At 33.4% G+C, this 19,789-nt stretch overlaps 5 protein-coding genes across 9 annotated transcripts in view; 2 read left to right on the forward strand and 3 right to left on the reverse strand.

Moving 5' to 3' along the window:
• Positions 1-50: 50 nt before the first annotated feature.
• Positions 51-5,860, reverse strand: LOC136415019 (dual specificity mitogen-activated protein kinase kinase 4-like). Of its 2 annotated transcripts, XM_066399372.1 has the most exons (8): positions 5,477-5,860; positions 4,412-4,592; positions 4,255-4,284; positions 3,770-3,879; positions 3,523-3,710; positions 3,257-3,464; positions 3,007-3,098; positions 51-2,440 (listed from the first exon to the last, which is right to left on the reverse strand). In XM_066399372.1, the coding sequence occupies exons 1-8, from the start codon at positions 5,496-5,498 to the stop codon at positions 2,054-2,056; spliced, it is 1,218 nt and encodes a 405-aa protein (XP_066255469.1). In that variant the 5' UTR covers positions 5,499-5,860; the 3' UTR covers positions 51-2,053. The 2 variants fall into 2 exon arrangements, with proteins under 2 accessions (XP_066255469.1, XP_066255477.1); XM_066399380.1 differs by lacking the exon at positions 4,255-4,284 and having other exon boundaries at positions 5,477-5,857.
• Positions 5,861-6,256: 396 nt separating this feature from the next.
• Positions 6,257-19,789, forward strand: part of levy — a 30,857-nt gene continuing 17,324 nt past the window's right edge. The window contains exons 1-2 of one of the 2 annotated variants that reach the window (XR_010753142.1): positions 6,257-6,437; positions 6,560-6,881. Coding sequence is in view for 1 of the 2 variants with exons in the window: in XM_066406606.1 (XP_066262703.1) it covers positions 6,332-6,437; positions 6,560-6,795 (342 nt within the window). In the remaining variant the exon portion in view is untranslated. Of the gene's footprint in view, positions 6,438-6,559; positions 6,922-19,789 lie in introns of those variants that run through there. The other variant, XM_066406606.1, reaches the window with a different exon arrangement.
• LOC136418303 (uncharacterized) lies at positions 7,221-13,752 on the reverse strand. Of its 2 annotated transcripts, none has more exons than XM_066405189.1 (19): positions 13,596-13,752; positions 12,186-12,337; positions 11,520-11,720; positions 11,288-11,462; positions 11,032-11,230; positions 10,705-10,978; positions 10,509-10,654; positions 10,290-10,401; positions 9,895-10,099; positions 9,601-9,745; positions 9,340-9,544; positions 8,985-9,157; positions 8,782-8,897; positions 8,616-8,725; positions 8,249-8,481; positions 8,022-8,165; positions 7,777-7,968; positions 7,587-7,697; positions 7,221-7,537 (listed from the first exon to the last, which is right to left on the reverse strand). In XM_066405189.1, the coding sequence occupies exons 2-19, from the start codon at positions 12,325-12,327 to the stop codon at positions 7,337-7,339; spliced, it is 3,084 nt and encodes a 1,027-aa protein (XP_066261286.1). In that variant the 5' UTR covers positions 12,328-12,337; positions 13,596-13,752; the 3' UTR covers positions 7,221-7,336. The 2 variants fall into 2 exon arrangements, with proteins under 2 accessions (XP_066261286.1, XP_066260764.1); XM_066404667.1 differs by having other exon boundaries at positions 7,750-7,968.
• SMC6 (Structural maintenance of chromosomes 6) lies at positions 14,347-17,912 on the forward strand. 2 transcript variants are annotated; one of them, XM_066402907.1, is made up of 3 exons: positions 14,347-14,520; positions 14,568-15,845; positions 15,931-17,912. In XM_066402907.1, exons 2-3 carry the CDS (start codon positions 14,579-14,581, stop codon positions 17,895-17,897), a joined length of 3,234 nt encoding a protein of 1,077 aa, XP_066259004.1. In that variant the 5' UTR covers positions 14,347-14,520; positions 14,568-14,578; the 3' UTR covers positions 17,898-17,912. The 2 variants fall into 2 exon arrangements, with proteins under 2 accessions (XP_066259004.1, XP_066259707.1); XM_066403610.1 differs by having other exon boundaries at positions 14,577-15,845.
• Positions 18,261-19,692, reverse strand: mRpS7 (mitochondrial ribosomal protein S7). Its single transcript, XM_066406699.1, has 4 exons — positions 19,599-19,692; positions 19,178-19,357; positions 18,753-18,987; positions 18,261-18,540 (listed from the first exon to the last, which is right to left on the reverse strand). The coding sequence occupies exons 1-4, from the start codon at positions 19,661-19,663 to the stop codon at positions 18,319-18,321; spliced, it is 702 nt and encodes a 233-aa protein (XP_066262796.1). The 5' UTR covers positions 19,664-19,692; the 3' UTR covers positions 18,261-18,318.

The raw sequence follows: 19,789 nt of genomic DNA on the forward strand, positions 1-19,789 counted from the left end.
TAGGATTCACAAGTGTCCGTGTAAAAGCTACAAGAACCGAAAACAAGGGAAACCATGTAATAAAACCGTATATTACTGGAATATTGTACAGTTTAAAGTGATAAAATCAAATAATTGTTTTATAAAGACCTGCTTTACAATAACTTCAAATTACCGTAAACAAACCTCACTATGGGATTCTACATCATATTACACAAATATTTATTGCAACGTTGTGACTATAAATCACCGATATATCCCTATAGTATACTTGGGGAAAATTTAAACTTGAAATTACAAGAACTAACTTCAGCACCAACGAAAATTAAATAATTTTATAATATTAAACTAATAAAACCGAGAACCCGCACGTGCTGGCTCGAGTATTTACACCTCAGAGTCAATTTCTTTTCATGATATCCACAAAATATACATAGTCTAAAAGTTTACACCTATACAGCCTAAAAACTATTAGTAAGTCAATAAATACAAGTCTATCACAATCAAATATGACGTACTAAAACACGTAGTCAACAATGGCAATAATTAAAAACGGTTTAAAAAACTATTTAGTTGGTGTTACATATTATGGTGACGAAAGCTGAGTTTCGTCTAGTTTATAATATCTAGGAAATACTTACTATGACGTCACAGGTTTTCATCTCTGTTAACTTATTCATTCAAATGGACGTCAAGTGAGATGCAGTGTGTTATGTCATGATCAGTCCTTATTTCCTAGACTCTAGGTGCATATCTGTTTATGGAAATTGCTGAGTAAAAAATAAGACAGTAACCACATAAAGCCAATCTTAGAAATTATTACTTACTTTCCATTATAATAATAATTATTATAATTCAAGCCGAATTCTTATTAGTCAGTTTAATTCATCAATATCCTTGAATCTAAGCTATTGAAATAAAATATAGTACGAACATTTGTTCAAGAATATTGTTCAATAACATCGCACTTCAATCAAATTGGAAATCATTTCTATATATTATAGGTTGCTATACGAAATAAATGCAATTAAACTGAACAGTACTCAATTGTAAAAAAAATAATTTTAAATAAAAGTATAACCATACCTCAAAGTTTCAGGAATCGAATTAGAAGCTCTGACTATTCAATTAATTTCATTTTCCTAGACTGAACATTTAATACGCTTGAATTATGTGAACAAATTCTAGATTTAGTTTATATGTTCATTTAGATAGCTTCAATAATATTGATTAATGAAGTTGACTAATAAGAATACCCCTTAAAGATGGTAAGTGTAATCGGTGATGTACCTGAGTCTACTTATTGGATGTCTAACAGATAAGACATTGGTGGACTCTAGTCCGATAGGTAAAATTTGATAAGCACTATACACAGTGGAAGCTTTTAGTACTAACCTGTTTTCGACACAGGAACAATTGCAGCATTGGATAAATGGCGAAAAAGTTGCATCATTTAGTGCTCTTTAAGGGCATGCTCTGAAATCTAAAATGTCTACAAGGATTGTTCGATAAGCAAGTATGTAGATACGAGTAACGAGGAAGGTCCCTATCAATATCTTTTCTGTCGACGATGTTGCAATGATAGAATTTTAAGTACATAAAAGTAGCTTCCACCATGTATTTGGTAATTGGTAAAGAACAGTAGTAGAAATTTAATGTTTGTTCATAAATCTTCAGTTTTGAGATCGTCACTCACTATACTGAGGGACAACGCCTAAATAGACGTCTAAAAGCGCAACTGCCTGAATGAAACGTCCCCTGCTTCTCTTAAACCTAACAGACTCGAACCCACAACGTTTTACGACGTTATCAACAATACAACAACAACAGTTACCCCTAAAAAGTCAACACTTACTGTACTGCAGTAAACTATTTGAATTTTCAATACGTTTTAAACAGCCGCATGTGGACAAGTGTCATGTAACAAAACCTATTAAGTGATTTATTTACAACGTCAATTTCAACGGTTTCAAGGAATAAAAAAATTTTAAAGTATGAAACAAAAACAAATAAAAAACAACAACAAAACTTACAAAAATGCGCCTACTCAGAACGATAAAACCGGACACCGTCGTTACTGCAAATTAGTAGTAAACGCGCTGATTCCATTATTAGCCATTTCGTCCATTATCTCAGTAACGTATGCGGCTACATCGACCCTTTCTTGGATCGCCCTTAATATGAACGGGTCTTGCAATAGCTTGTTGTACTTGGGTCTTGACGTTTCCTGTTTGATTAGGCACGTGTTCACAAAATTGACAAATTCAGCGGTGAATGCGTTGCCGTTGGTGGTCAGTCGCGGGGGTTCTCCGTTGACTACCTCAGCCAGTTGATCGAATACACTGGACCATCGCTTGTATGGGAAGTGGCCAGTGGCCACTTCCATTAGGGTGATGCCTAAGGACCAAACGTCGCTACGTACGTCGTAACCTTTAGCTGTTTGAGGGTCGATGCGTTCCGGCTGAAAAGAAATTAAGTATTTGCTATGTTTATTACAAATACAGTTAGTCTACATCGCGAAAATTTAATAGAAAACACGAGAATTCGAGATATGTAAAAAAACACTCGCCCCTATGCTACGAAAACTAAAAGTATTAACTTTTTACAATTTTGACGCCAAGTAGCGAATACGATAGCTAATAAAAATATCTCATGTTTTGTTTCACCACTAATTACTCATAAGCCACAAAACGCATTATCATGCAGCTGCAAATAGTAGATGTCGCGTACTTTGAACTAATAAAAATATGTGAGGGTTAACGTTAACACTATATCATATATTAATAGCAAAAAGAATGCAGATAAATGTTGACGATAGATAGAAGAATGCAACACAATGACAATGATAGATATTATCTCTAAAAACTATATAATTTATGCACGAAATAATCCGGTTTCAATGAAAATATGTAATTATATCAAATGAGAATTAATCAGTGGGAAAATAACAAAAATAAATTGGCTTGCAATGCATTAAGCCCCGTTTGAAAAATTACATTAAATTATTAGGAAACAATTGTAACCTACCGCCATATACGGTCTGCACCCAGCATCTTTAGTTTTAGCTATAGAATCGACAAGTTGACCAGAAATTCCAAAGTCACATAACTTAATGTTACCTACAAGAAAGCAACCAAATTAGAAGAGTAACTACAATTAATATGACATTTTTTAAAATTAAGTAGTAGGTACAATAGTGTAAAATTAAGTTCTCCTATAGTTCAATTACAAAAACAATCCTGAAACAAATTTACTCAACTATCAGATGAATACTAACCATTTTTATCTAATAAAATATTGCTAGGTTTAACATCCCGATGTATAATTTTCAGTTCCTCCTTCAGATAATTTAAGGCTTTGACAGTCGCCAAAGCAATTTTACCTAAAATCGGCTCGGGTATTCGTAGGTCAAGGCGTTCGTATATGAATTTATAAAACTTATCCAGGGATGTGTCCATTAGTTCCATACATATCCAACAATCACCCTGAAAGAGATAGAGTATTTATAATAAGAATAAAACAACAAGCAGCTTTATGGCTCACCTCTTTAAATAACGCCCCATAAAACTGTACAATATAATTACACTCATTGCTTTTCATTACAACATCCAAATCCATAAGGAGCTGCTTTTGCTCTTTTTCATCTACAGTGGACCTAATTCGTTTCACTGCGATGGTAGTTATAGATTTACGGTGAACCATTTTATTTACAGTGCCAAAACCTCCTCGACCTGTTTAATAAAAATTTAAGTACCTACAGGGTTTTGAAACATTTCCAAATTACTCTAACCTATTTCACCCAAATCCTGCAAATCATCCGAAGTAAAATCATAAGTAGTGCCCCCAATCTGTAACTTTCCACTTGAATTAATGGAGTGGCAAATTTTTAACTTGGCCTCTCTGTAAGAAATGGAACGTTATTAAATAACACTTTAGATGGAAATTGAACCACAACTTTATAATAACGTAGTGCAAAAATTTCGATTATTAGTCAATGTAGGAACACATGCAAAGTCGAATAAAGGTAGAAAACTGATAAATTTGAGAAATATAAAACCTTCATGATGAAAAACCTTGCTACAAGAAATTGATTACTAATTCTAAATGCTGCATCATCAGGACATTGATTTTTAAATCTTATTAATGAATTATGTAAACTTTAGTTTAGATTTACCTTGTTAAAATGCAACTATTTAATTTTGAACACAATCCAGAATCTTCAGAGCAAAAAAACCACACCAAGAACACAATTCCAAACAACAAAATCTTTTTTACCTTGTTTTGCTTCTATCAACCTGCCGAGTACTGTAAAAACATAATATGACAATAAACAGTTTTTGACTATAGTCTCAAAGTCTAATTTACAACATTGCAGTTATTCACCTCCTTTAACCCTCCAAATCACAATCAGAAAACCAAATTAGTTACTTACGGGGTTCTAGTGATGGCAGGATCCTTTGGTTTGCTAGTGATGGGCAGGCTCATTTTTGTTCTGACCGAAGAAGAAGGTAATCCAGGCTTCTCTGCTGTTGGACAAAATGGACGAATTGCAAAAGGTTTTGCTGAAGAATTTGCTTGTGGAAAATCCATTTTCATAAGAGCAGGTTTCCTCGCTGAAATACGTCATATTTATGTTTCGTTTATTATATTATTATGCACTTTTAATGCCTATTCCTTATGTAACACACTTATGGTAGATTTTTTTGTTTTGGAAACCATATTCTGAGATAATTAAAATTCTATTAATACCAGGAAGTCTGCACTCTCATAGGGCTCATTAAAATATTTTTGAGATGTATGACAGTAGGCAAATTAAACGGTAGTTTCCAACTGAGGTAGGTAATGTACAGGATATTCACAGTAAATCCAATAGATACTTAATTTGTAACAAAATAACTATTACAAAGTAACTGAAGGAACAAAGATAAAATGTCATGAAAATGTAATGGAATTAATGTGTGAAATGTCAATATGTAGTGTTTAATAAATTAAATATGTTAATTATTTGTGAAAATGAAAATATCTTGTAAATACCTATAAAAATGTAAAACTAATATTATATTCTCCCTAGGTTGACAAGCCAAGTTTGTCTAAGAGTGACTTAAATTGAGGCTTCTGCATACAAAACAATCAAGCCACACTATAAAGTGAGAACGGCTTATATGCTCACTGAGAATGAGGCTGTTAGTGATCTATAGAAGCTAAAAATTGTTGTACTTATGGTTTGATTGTAATTCTCCCACTGTTGAAAAGTAGTTGGTGAGTGAATCACCTTGCTCGAAATTATTTTCTCTTTTTCGAAAATGGATAAGAACATGACCCAATCTACTGTCACTTGTTCATTTTTCGAGAATCAACAATGCTCTTATGGATTATCTACAACTTTCAGTCGTTTATTTTAAAAAATTAAGCATAAATAAATATTTCAGTTCCATGGATAAAATAATACGAACAGGAAAACGAGGATAAAACAAGCGGGTACACTTAAGATATTTACCTGGAGTGTCTTGATCTGCCATTTTGAGGAATATTCTGTATCTCAGGTGCCTGGCAAAACTACGAAAGCGAAAGCGCTAAAATACAAGTTTACTCCTTATTTACGATTTTCCTAATCAGCAGATTCCAGGAACGAGAAGTACTGTTTATAGCAGGCATGTTTATTCGCGGATAGACCTTTGTTTAAACAAACGATGGCATCTTTGTGTATGTAAAAACAAACATAAATTATTAATAAACTATAGAATAAATATTCCTCCTATAATTGCCGTATTTACAATTTTGTAGTATACACGATATCTTCACTGCTACAAAGACTTCCCTACAAATTATTTTATTTTTATATTTAGGATTGATTAGGAAACGGTAATGCTAAAGTATGATTTACGCAATCGCGAATATCTTTTAGAGCTGCGATTGCGCTTTCATTTTAGAGTTTACGATTCAGGGTACTGCAGCCATCCCTCTCACTTTTGATTTTATATTATTATAAAAAAAGATGAATAAGAGCAATTAAAAAAATCACCATTAAATTGAATGTAAAACAAAGGTTGAATTGCGCTTAATTTCCACCCGAATTTTAATGCACATTTACGTTCTTTGAAATTAAACATGAAAACATGGTAGAAAATGGTTACTGGCGCTACCCAACAATGTTGCCATATTTTAACTTCTGGGACTAAATAACATTTAATAAAATACAAAAATGACGTAAGACAACCGCAAAAGCACAAATACTGTCTACTGCTGTCACTGTCAGTCATATTGGAAGATTAAGAATAGGTTGGAGAATTCTTTGAAGATTTCTTAGACTTGGAGTATTCCTCCCAAAAGTCGCGATTTTCATACCCAAAAAATGTCAGCAGTTTTAAACCATGCCGTGAGGCGATTCCTGCATACCTCCATTCAACGGGCGGGACCGCAAATAGAAGGCCCGTCCGCCGTTTCGGGCCTTCATGAGGGTGAGACTATTTCGTTGATTACATAACAAAAATTCCGAAATAGCCCTTCAAAAACATAATTTTACGTAAATTTAAGCTTCTTTCCAGTAATAGTAGTAGTAATTTAGAACATTCGTTTTTAGGTGGCTACAAAATCTGGAAAAACATCTCCTTATTTGTGGCTTTTCCAGCCATCGCTCTGTGTGGAGTCAATTGCTACCTGCAACATTTGGAACATGAAAAACATGCACATGAGAAACATTTCACCAGATATGAATACATGACTAGACGTGAGAAAAGATTTCCATGGGGTGATGGCAATCACAGCCTGCTCCACAATCCCAAGACCAATCCATTGCCTGACGGATATGAGACATAGGTCAGAGCTCTTTAGAGTTGGTAGTTCTTTCATTCTTTTTATTAAGTATAACATGTTTATTATGTTCTAAATAAATTAGTTTCAATGTAATTTGTCCTTGAAAGGATTAAAATACAAAGAATTAAATACTTTAATTTTATATTCCTTAGAACTTCAGCAACAGTAAATAAAAATGGAATTTTACTACTATAACTAAAGGATGCTTGATTCTGGACAATATGGTATTCCCACATCAGGACATTCCTGCAACCCTTAGTCAAACGACTTCAAAAAATTTATGACAGTCTATCACATTTAAATCAAAAGTACTGTTTAAAATGACATAAAATGTTTTCAACAAAGAACATAACAGCAACTATAGCAGTTTCCATTTTACATTGGATACTTTCTCCTTCATCACAATTTCAGGAAACTAATAAAATAAATTTACTCTTCAAAAAATTTTATTAATGAATCATATAAAAACAGCAAAATAAAAATTACAATCATATAACTAATGCATATTGCGTGAAAACTGACCTTAATTTTGGAATGATAATTTTCAATAACAATCCATTTTGTTAACATCAGGTACAACGTTATACTCCTTCAATATATCGTCCAACAAGGAGTCAAATTCATCGAGACTATCTAACCAGTGGGTTTTTTCTTTTACATGGTCTTCTACCTTATCAAATATGAATTTAAGAAACTTCGAAGGAGCCAAGTATTTTTTAGTTTGCATTGCGGTGGCATTTTTGACCTAGAATACTTATATTAATACAGAGGTTGGTACAGAAATAAATATATACTTGATCCGCAGGACTATAAATACGTTCAAGAAAGGAAATATCATTGGACTTCAACAAATCATCCATAATTGAATCTAATTTCTGTGGATCCATCATACTCAAAGATGTATTCTGCAAAATAAGTTAAAGCATTATTAGTACAGGTTCAGATAAGACTACATACTTTAAGCTGATTTCGTACATCTTGTACTTTAGAGTCCGAGTTAATACTCGCATTTTCCGTAACGTTGGATAGAGGTAGCTCCCCAAGTGTTTCCTGATCCATTATGCAAGACTCTGAATTATCGGAGGGATTTGAGGTTGGAGGAGACAAGAGATCTAGATTTAGAGAAGGACTAGAAGGAAGTCGAAAGGGACTGAGAGGATCAAAAAATGAAGGATACTATAAGAAGTTACATTAATATTGAATTTATTTACTAATAAGTTATGTTTTACCTCAGGATTTCCTATGCTTGAACAAGGGCTTGGAACAGGATCGCTGTTGGAATTGGACGAAGCTCTATCCATTGATTTTTCGCTGGATGAAGTTTGAATAGGAGGACTGGGCGGTTCTGCTGTATCAATATTTTCGCTGGGTACCTAAAAATCGTATTATATTATCTCTATTATCTCCATCTATTATTTAACATGTACGGCAACGTTGAAAAAAAAACACCACTTACATGATAAAATTTCAACATTTCACCCAATTTTACAAGGGCGGTAGCACTTTTTCTTGAAACCTCCACATCGCAGTCATCTAAACATGTGGCTTTTAAAACGTACAAACAACCATTATGACTCAACTGATTTAGTACTTTGACAAGGCGCTTTCGCACCTCAATCTCATTCAATGTGACAATTTTCCGGTGCTCTTTGGAGAATGTAACTTCGGGAAATTTATCATCAATCATGCCTATAATTATGTAAAATTAAGAGAATGCTCAAGATATTTTTATTCTGAAATATTTACTCAAGGAAAATAAAAATAAAAGTTTTAAAATCTTCTATACAAAACTATTTAAGAAATAAATTCGTAAAAAAAAATACCTTGATTGACAAGATGAACTTTAATGACGTTTAACCAGAAGTCCAAGGCATTACATTTGACTTCCCAGTGAAGGTCTCCCACGGCACCGTGAGTCATTACATCATATAACCTTTAAATAAAAAGAAACGATATTTTCGATATATCGGATTTAAGATCATCACTCACCTGTTTTGCATGCAATTGGGAAAGTGTTGAAATTTGTTGATTTGATGTATCAAAGTTACTGCCTCTTTTCGTACTATACCTTCCGTTTCATTCTCAAATATGCTGAGAATTTTGTCCTGCAACAAAACATGTACATAGATGTTACCCAAACATGAATGGACATTAGTAGTTCTCTAATAATAAAATAAAGTTGAAATGTTTACCAAGAATTGATCCATCACTTTAATGACCTCCCAAATCTCATCAATTTGTATTAATTCCTGCAAACACTTAAAAGCGGTGGCTCTAACGTAAAATTCGGAATCGTTGAGGGCCATCTGCACCAATAGCTGTGGTAATCCTGCTTTAAGTAGAACATTTTTATGGGCAGGAAATCCTGAAAACAAATGTTAAATTATCTAAAATTTCAACGAAAATATGATATTAAAAATATGTATTAAAATGCGATTAAAAACAAACGGACTGGGTAAAATTCGAAATTTTGTAATATACAGTTGTAACTTCTATACTGAAGAAAAACTTAATTTTATTTATACATTCATTATTATCACTGCTTACTGATATTTGCATCTACCGCCATTGTATGGACGCACTCCAAAGCCGTATCCCTAATTTCCCAACTGGTGCTATGGCATCTGGCCACCAACAAATTTCCCGTGTGTGAAACTACGGAATCATTCGAATCGTACGTGAGCAATGCCATAGCTGGAGACATATATTTAGCCAGTGCTAGGTTTAGTAATCTAAGGAGCGACACAGTAACCTAAACAAAAAACACTCCCTTTCATTATTCCTTTTAACATAATATATGAACAATACTTTTTGGCTCCAAAAGGTGTATTGTAATAATTCACAGGCGATGCTCATTACTGATATGGTTTCTATGCTGTCCTTCCATGTTAAATCAAAAGTTTGCACCAAGTCTATTATTGTTTCTAATAGTGTGACCAAGAAATTATCGCAACTAAAATGAAAGGACGTCTATGCAAATATTTAATATAAAATGTATTGATGAAAATCCAAAAATGTTCAATTAATTAAGTAAGCTCATGTGTCGTGACGCCTGCGTGTTTCTGGTTTTAGAATTAAATTTCTTTAACTTCTGCACTATACCTAGGATTTACGTCGTTCGTACACGTGCACTCCCCTGTTTCCAACACTGCTATAGAGTCTTTCATGGCGTATATCAAGGGTTGAAAAAAGATGGTGGCTCTTTCTTTGTTTAACAGATTTTTAGCTTTAAGCATGTATTGCAATCCAAAAGTCATGTCCTCCATTAAGGCTTGCTTTGACATTAAACGGTGTTTCCATCTAAAACCTGTAGTATCCTTTAGGTATCTTGTATTTCATTACTGCTATTTTGCATTACACTATATACTGATATGTAAGTATTGTGTCTTTTCCTTCTTTTTTAATTTACATTGAAAGTTCTCATACACCCACAATAAATGTATGGAAAATGTGATTAACAATACAGAGAAAAATTAATAAAATTGTTTGTAACTTACAAATATCAAGCGTCCTAATGGCGCTCAATTTAACCAGTTTTTGAACAAATTCCCTCCTAAAAACATCGCTCAGTTTTGTTTCTTTGCTCACACCATTGTTGCCGAAAAAAAGCTGTAAAGATGTAATATTTTAGAATATAAGTGTATAAGAAAACTTTCAAAGCATGTACAACATATTGTAAAACACAACGCGCTGTGAAGTGTTTTGTAAACCCTTACCATGAGAGGTAATATCTGAAACAACACCATTTGGTTCTCGAACTCAATAGGTTCACCTTTTCTCACACACAATGGCGCATTTCCTGGTATGCTGCGGTACAAAGAATGAGCAAAATGGCACACTCTAATCACACACTTTACATGATCTTAAACAATAATTTTACAGCAATTTCTTCCCACTGACTCTTATTCTTACCTTTATCCATTTCCCCTTCAATAATGTCAAACAATGTCTTCATGTCGAAATAAGATAATGAATCATTGAGAACTTGATTGACATTGCCTTCCTTAATTGCCCTATCTCTGCTTAGCTTAGCAAATAACATTATAAATCTGATTTTAATTAATTCGCAAGAGAAATCTTCAATTTGAGACAAGAGTAGCAGTTTTTTGACCGCTTCGATTAATTCAGATTCTTCAAATAAGTGCAAAACTGCTGCCTGTACGTCTTTGATTAAAATTTCTGTTACCTTGAATGAAAAACAAATTAAAAAATGGTATTTGAATTGGTTTCATTGTAAACCTCTGAGATGTATATTAAACTGGGCTTCAGGGTTTCAAAGAGAGTACTGCTTTCAATTGGAGCTGGTTCCTCTTCTTGGGAGGCTGGCAATATCCTTAAAGCATCTTTTAGGGGCTCAACAAGTAAATACACTAAGTTACGGCAAAACTGTCGATTAAAGATTATCGTTTTTTTTATGAGTTTTGCTATGAATTGATAGCTAAAATGGAATTTTAACTATTGAAGTAATATGAGGTATTAATTCAACACTACTAACGCTTTTTTTTGGATATACAAAGTATGAGCATTTAAGCCCAACTTGAATATTTCAGTCCAATAATTGGTAGCTAAAACCCACTGTAACCCGCTCTTATGTTCCAAAAACGAGCATAACATGGCTACAAATCCATGAGTTATACTGGCGTCTGTATCAAAACTAGTCTGTGTTATACCTTGAAAAACATAGAACCTTCAAGGATATGTGGAAAAAGTTTTTATCTGGAACTTACAGGCCAGAGATTCGTATGCATTTTGGCTATTGAGCTTAACAAATATTTGTTCATTTTTACTTAAATGGCTTGCTAAATTTAGGGTGAATGATAAAATGGTACTTGGAGGTATTAATTTTTTCTTTTCCCATACTGATGAAGCATCTACCAGCCATTGACTGAACTGGTCTTTTTGTTCATTGGTGAGAGCTTTTGTTGTATCTATAAAATAAAATTTATTCCTATATGATTTCTAACTAGATGTATATGAATTTTGATTTATAGTTAGGTGGTACCATCAATACACTTCTTGTCAAAGTAATATCTTATAGTATCATCTCTCTCGATATTTAAACTAATTGTAGTTACAATAAGAACCGCCAAAATTAAATCGCCAATTTTTATTTCATATTTCTAGATTCCTTAAAATTCATAATCGATTTAAGGCCAAATAGCTGTTATGCTGAGGCGTATTTAATGTTAAGTGGCTAGAATTAGTATGGAATTTCAACATGAGATAGCGAGCGCTTATCTTGAATAGCGAATAGACACCATCAAGGTCAATTGCATCTTTTGATGAAAATTGCACAATTTTAAAACCCTCTGGATATACTATTATTTTATCTCTGGATCCATACATTTAATGAGAGATCTGAACACAAATTCTTTAAACTAACAGAAACTCACCTGATGATTTGCAGTTATTTTTGCCTACCAAATGGGTTAGGAATTGGTTTAAATAAACATCATTCTTCACTTTGAAATTAGGATCGAGAAATTTTTTTAGCACCTTTTGTATCTTTTCATTTCGGATGTTATCAGCTTCCATGGCACTAGGTCTATAAAATAACTGTATAGCTGTAACTATTGAAGATGTAATATGGTGTAAAATGATATAAAAAAATTACAAACAAATTTATGTTTAGTTATTACTTCTCATGAGGACTTAAACAAAAGTCACAATCAATGAACTTTGCTAGGACCTTAATAGCCTTAATAACACTTAAAAAAAACACCTACTTTTCCTCTTCTTGAGTTGCCTGTATACTACATATGAAACAATGTGCAATTGTATTCTTTTTAATATTTTTTCCCAGTACTTCATAAATTTATCAAATAGCAAAATTATAAAAATATCAATATCAATATTTCATATTATAAGGAAAGACTTATCAATGCATTCCAAGATCTCTAAACCTTTTTAGAACTTTTAGGTAGTAAATAGTATTTTGGCCACATACATGACTCAATATTGATAATCTTAATTATTCAAATGATAATGGTATTAACTGGATTTATCCACCTTATTAAATATTGAAAACAAATTTACATTTTTTCAAAGTTGTACTTAAGTGCTGGAATAGGGTGCCTGTTGGAACTAGAGAAGCTATCTATATCTAAGAGAACCTATTTATTAGGTACATCTTGTTTTAAAAATAAATTATATCATGATGAAGTACTTAGTAGTTGGTAAATTTGTAAAGATGAAACTTAAATCAATGCTATATTATTAAGGTAAAAAACCTCAATGGTATTTCAATTTTGGACTACCAAAAAAAGGACAATTTTCCAGCACAATATGAGTTAGGAATAGTGTACAGGCCAGTACAACAAAAAGCAACCACTGGAATATAGCCTGCTGTTCCCTGAATTCACTCAATGGTGCACAATTATTTATACCAAGTTGTCTGTTAGATGATGCCAGATCAGTTACGGCTTAAATATAAGGATTTTTCAGAGAGCGACTCAGGTTATGTCAAGAGTTAACTTCATCATCTTATCAACTACGCGATGTTAGTTTACTTTAAATTTAAAATGTATTTGAGCTAAGTAACATGAGATTATTAAAGTTACTCAGGTATGTATGTCAAGTAACTTTCTGATATTCACATATTCGGTATATAATTTGAAAGTTCTATATTTGATTTGGTAACTCATTTTATGCTTTAAATTGTTCTGCATATAACAGAGATTTCATGTATTTATTTTTGGTGCTAGTACTGATTAGAATGGAAAGGAACCCAATTAGTCCTATATATATTTAGATTATTATACTAATTTAACAATTGAAATCTTTAGTAACTAATGCATACTCACTACAAAACTTTCGTACAGAATTCAACACAAGTTCATATTGAATTTATTAAATCTTTATAGGATCACACTAAACGAAATAAAAATAATAACATCAAAAAAAGCTGTAAATTCTAGTGATTGTTTTTTAACCTTTTTATTATTGAAGGAGAAAAAGTACTTAACACACCGTAAACTAAAAAATCTAAAAAGTTTAATTATTAACATGTCATGGATTATAAAATTAAAAAAATTAAAACGTCATTTCATTGATATATCTAACATTTATCTCGTTCAACAATTGACATGACAAGATAAAAATAATTAAGTATTTAACCACAGACCTAAAATGGCAACGCCGCATCAAAGACAGTCCCCCAAAAAGTCTCTCTGAAGGTTATCATATTTATAAAGCAGCTACCCATAATATTCTAATGTCTACCGTTCTGTTTATTCCTGTAGACTTTCGATGCAAAGAAGTAAAATAAATTAATTTGACTTTCTATGGGTTTTGTATTTTTGTATTCATTTAGTAATTATTGTTGTTTATTGCAATTTCTAATGATAGGTGCATAAGTTCTCTATTCTGAATTTTTTATTTTTTATTACAAATAAAAATCTATTTCATAGGTACTTTTCAATCTTCTTCAGACGTAATTCTAGTTGCGATGATGTAGCCACTAAGATATGACTAGTTTCGATATAGTATGCCCTGTTGCCATGTGAGTGTTGATAATAAGTACTCCTCAGGTCCTCGTCACACCTCTCTTCCAAACATCGTTGTAAACAAAAATGTTTCTCTCCAAGTTTGAGAGTATTTCCTAACAAGTAGTCTATTTAAACTGTTGGAAGGATTGATAATCGGCAAATTGCGTTGAAAGCGATCCAAGTGTACATAGGAGTGTGCACAATCAGATAATCATTGCATATCCAGGCCACTTGACCAAAGGTAATACTTATCTACTAATTAAACTTTATTCCCAAATTTTTATTCAGTTTTTGCAGTTATGAGTAAAAGCCAACCCTCCAAGAGTCCCAACAGGGCTTCAAAGAGGAAACCTCTTACTCAGCTGTCTCAGGAAGAAACTGTCAGCTCTCTAAAAAGATCAAGAACATCAAATGGTGCCTATAGCTCTTCAGCTGCAGAAAGGAGAGCAGGCACAATCAACTACATTATCTTAAAGAATTTCATGTGCCACTCCTTTTTGGAGGTCGACTTGCGGCAAAAAAACATAAGCTTTTTGATAGGCAAGAATGGGAGTGGTAAGAGTGCCATTTTAACTGCTCTAATTGTGGGTTTGGGAGGAAAGGCCAGTTTAACCAATCGAGGAACCAGTGTCAAGAACTTCATAAAGGTGGGACAGCAGTCAAGTAACATAGAAATTCAGCTTTGCAATGAAGGTTCTATGGCTTATCATCCAAAAACATATGGGAAAACTATTACTATTAGTCGTAATATCACTGCCTCAGGTGGTGGAAGCTTTAGAGTGAAAGCTGAAAGTGGGGCAGTTATTTCAACTCTGGCCAAAGAAGTTGTAAATATAACAACAACTTTGAATATTCAAGTTGATAATCCAGTGTGCCTTCTTACTCAAGATACTGCTAGAAACTTTTTAAACAGTAATGATCCAAAGAAGAAATTTCAGCTTTTCATGAAAGCAACTAAGCTGGACGTGCTGGAAAATGAGTACAAAATTGCAAAAGGTGAAAAAAATAAATGCTTTTGTGATTTAGAGAATAAAAAGGCCGATTTTGAAAAACTGCAAGAAGAAATAGAGGGGCTCAAAGTGGAAATAGCACGACATAAGCCAATTATTGAATTAAAAGACAAGAAAATGCAATTACATAATGAAATAAAATGGGCCCAAGTTCAAGACATTGAAAAGGAATTGGCAGAGGAACAGCAAAATGTAGACAAAATTGACAAGCAGCTGAAAGAGTTACAGTCTCAGAGTAACAGAAAAGCTAAAAAAATTGAGGAAATTCAACAGACAATAATAGAAAATGACAGAGATATTACAACATTAAAGAAAGATTTGGAAGCTCAAAAGCGACCACAAACGGATGTGAAACGGGCATTAGACGAAATGAAAAACGCCTTCATACAGATAAAAAAAGCAAAGCAAAGCCTGACTATTGAGATTACATCAAAAAGAAAGGATATGGAGTACTTGGAGCAGGAAATTGCAAATATTAATGAAAATATGTCCCAGGTGGAGCAACAGAAAAGAGAGAGAATAAATAAGTTATCACAGCTACAAAATAGGTTGAAGAGTAAGTAATTTTTGTTACCCTATGGGCACTCTTACTATACTGAAAAGTCTTTCTTTTTTGTTTAAGTACATATATTTTGTTATAGGCTTTGATGAACGCTTAGCGACCAGTACAAACGAGCTATTTCAAATCAAAAACGACACCACCAGGAAACACGAAAATGCTGATAGCCTTAAATCAGAAATTAAACAGATCAATCAAGATATAAATCAAGAGGAATCCAATTTAAAAGCTTTGCAAACAGAGCAGGGAAACTCCCTGATCTTATATGGCAGGGGCATTCCAAAGGTAAAAGAAATGATCAGAAGTCAACTGCGATCATTCCAACATGAACCTAAAGGACCGTTGGGTTCATACATGAAGCTGAAAGATAAGAAATGGGCCATAGCCGTTGAAGGTTATTTGGGAAGTGGAATGTTGAGAGCGTTCACAGTGGATAATCAAAAGGATGGAAAATTACTGCAGCAGATTTTTGCTAAGTGCTTAGAAGGGGATCAACCCAGCATCATCACATCAAAGTTTCTTAATAGGAAGCATGATGTGAGCGATAATTTAGTGCATTCTCCGGCGGATTGCATCGCTTTATACAACGCAATAATAATTGATGATCCCATAGTGTCTAATTGCATTGTTGACCAAATGAACATAGAGAATGTATTGCTGATTCCAAATGGTGAGAGAGCCATGGAGTTAATGTCAGATAGAAGGAAAGTTCCTAGAAATTGCAAACAAAGTTTGACAATGAAAGGAGACAAGTACTATCCAGACCCGAAGTACAGGACTTATGCCTCAAACTACCCTAAAGCCAGATACTTACAGGTGGATACAAGGGAGCACATGAAACATCTTCAGGAGAACATAAAAACAAAGAAGAATCGGAGACAAGCGATTGAGAACCAGTTGCAAGCCCTACAAACCGATATTGACAGTGGAAGCGTGTTGCTAAAAGAGTTGGAAAGTAAAATCCAAAAAGTGACCACTGCAAAATATGAAATTCGAAAGCAGTATGATGAATTGAGTAACGAAGCTGAGCCAGAAGTGCATAATTTGAACAACCTGGAAGATGAGTTACGTGACATTCGGAGAATCGTAAACGAAAAAGAGAGTTCGTTAGGACAATCTGACACAAAATTGCGAGAGTTGAACGAGAAGATAATTGCCCAGGAAGAGAAAATGTCCAATCTAAAAAAAAATAGCAAGGGGATTGAGGAACGACTTTGGCCACTTCAAGAGCAAATCAAAGAGAAACAATCGCAGCAAAGACAACTATCTACAAACTGTGATTTTTATAAACAAAAGCTAGAGGAATGTCAAAGAAAGAAGCAGAATGCCAGTGAAGCAGTAGAGGTGAAGCAACAAGAACTGAATACCAAGACTTCTGATGCGAAGAGATTATGTGAGCGGCCCCTGAGACTTAGAAGTGTACCGGAAATTTCTAAAGAAATCAAGGAAATTTCTAGCAACATTGCTAAAGTTCAAACGCAAGCAAAGGATATTATAGAAATGTCACAGAATTATCAATTTTTAAAAGAGAAATATGACTCGATTTGTCGTGCCTTCAAAATTTTGAATAAAAACGTGTTAGCACTGGATAAGGCCGTACAAGATAGGTCCAGACATTATAAGATTATAGAAAACTATTTTGTAACTTGGATTAGACACTCCTTCAAAAAAATTCTAGAATATCGACAGTTTACAGGAAGCTTGGATATAAATATGGATAAAAAAAAACTTGAGTTAATTGTCAAGCCGCAGCATGGCTCGCAAGGCCAAACCTCCACATCCAACTTATCAGGGGGTGAACGATCATTTTCCACAGTGGCCTTCTTATATGCCTTATGGCAATGCATGGATATCTCGTTTTATTTCCTGGATGAATTCGACGTGTATATGGACAAGATGAATCGCGTCAAAGTAATGGAAGTATTGCTTCATCACGCAAACACTAAACCAGACTTGCAGTTCGTATTTTTAAGTCCTCAGGAAGTGCCACTCACGTTAGACCACGTAGCTGTTCTGCAATTGCAAGATCCAGAAAGGTTTAATATATGAGATGTTTTCTACAAATTTCATTTTTTTTTTTGTTTGACTAAATTGAGGGATCTCCAAAGAAAGAAGTATAGGATTGTATTTACCCACTGTTGATTTGAAGCAGAGATATAGACGTTGCACAAAGAAAGCTTATGTCTTGAAAAATTTTAAGAATAGACTATGTTGCAATCTGGTCTGTATCGTTTTGTTCATATATTTGGTAAGTTATCTTGGCCTAGGGACATTGTGCACGGAAAAGCAATTACTTTTGAATCTAGTATTTATTAATCCGATTGATATTTTTTATGTTGTGTGCCAAGTATAATTTTTATTCCAAAATTGGTTAAGAAATTTTGTTAGGGTGAAAACAAAAGGAAGGTGATTAAGACTATACTCCTATATTACACGTTAACAATAATCCTTTAATACAAAAAACCAAAACTCAACTCCACCGATAATGGGCATAGGCTTTGTTAGCCTCACACTGCTTGTGAAGTTCCTGTTTCCTCCTCACAACTCTCCCATTATTATTTGCAGCTTCCACTAATTCTCTACCCAGTTGTGTCCAAAATCTAACCAGTTTCCTATCTTTTTCCCTTGCAGCTTCAATCAGCCATTTCATAGACAGGAACTGTGCTCGATGATTTGATACTGGAACAGGAACCTATTTAAAGAAAATTTTCAGTGATTACATATATTTTCAATTGAACAGTCAGGGTAAACAATGAGAAATTTGAACATTTTTTAGCAGAGTTATTTCATGATTTAAATTAAATTAAAATAAATCAGAGATGAACCCCTGCTAGCTAGTTTATAGTATTAATGTTTGTCTTATTGTTTATCCCATCTAATCTTCAAAGGATAAACAAATTTTACCATATATCTAACTCCTCCTCTTTTGACAGCCATGAGCTGCAAAAGTGGTTTGCAATTTTCTATGGCTTCATGAAACACCACTTTTGGGTTCAACTCAATTTTGCTTTTATCTTCTTTTAAGGTTGCTTTATGGTATCTTTCTAGTTGAATTCGCTTCACTTGTTCTAAAGATTTTTCAACTAGTTTACGGGCTAGTACTTTATCTCCATTTCTCATGAGATAATTTGTGAAAAGCCTGAAAATTTAAAAATAAAAGTATCCAAGATATTTAAAGGTACAGTTTGGGACAAGCATATTCTAAATAATTTAAACTAGTTCAAACATACTACATAAAGAGTTTATACCCTTATATAAATAAGGCATTGAGAAATTGCAGAATGTGCAGTATCTTAAATAAATTTATAATCAGTCTTGACTGAACTTACGCAATTAAAGGATTGTGAGATAAAGAACTTGTTTGATTGTTTAGGGCTGCTTTGGTTGGTACATGGGTGTACTGGCTAATTTCGCCTGATTTAACCAATTCCTGTTGCTGTTCTTTCCTGTAAACTGGCTCTACAAAGTAAGGGGGGTACATTGCCATGCCACTTTGCTGGAGTAGCGGCCTGAAAAAAATAGTCTAGATTCTCTCGAGTATTATTAGCCATATATTTAATGGATTTGATTAGATTGATCGCGGAGACTGAAAAAATTACTGAATGATTTAAAAAATTAGTTTGTATAAAAATATGGGGAAGTTTATGATGAAAAAAGGGTTATTTGGAATCTCTTTCAATCTTTTATGGTTGTACTGGATTTAATAATAATTAAAGAATTTTATTATATGTAATTAAAATTATTAGGTACCTCAAAAAATTTATATTTTGCTTAAATAATTGAGAATTTGTGAAAAACGTTTTAACCACGGCCATGTTTATTGTGGAAAAAATAACTGTCACTGAGCCTTTCGTCGAATTGACAGGAACCTCAATTTTAGGGGTTTGCGAACGCTCAGGACGTTACTACATCTCTCGCGCTTCATCATGAATTGACATTTG

Source organism: Euwallacea similis, chromosome 1 (assembly GCF_039881205.1).
Source record: "Euwallacea similis isolate ESF13 chromosome 1, ESF131.1, whole genome shotgun sequence".
Lineage (NCBI taxonomy): Eukaryota > Metazoa > Arthropoda > Insecta > Coleoptera > Curculionidae > Euwallacea > Euwallacea similis.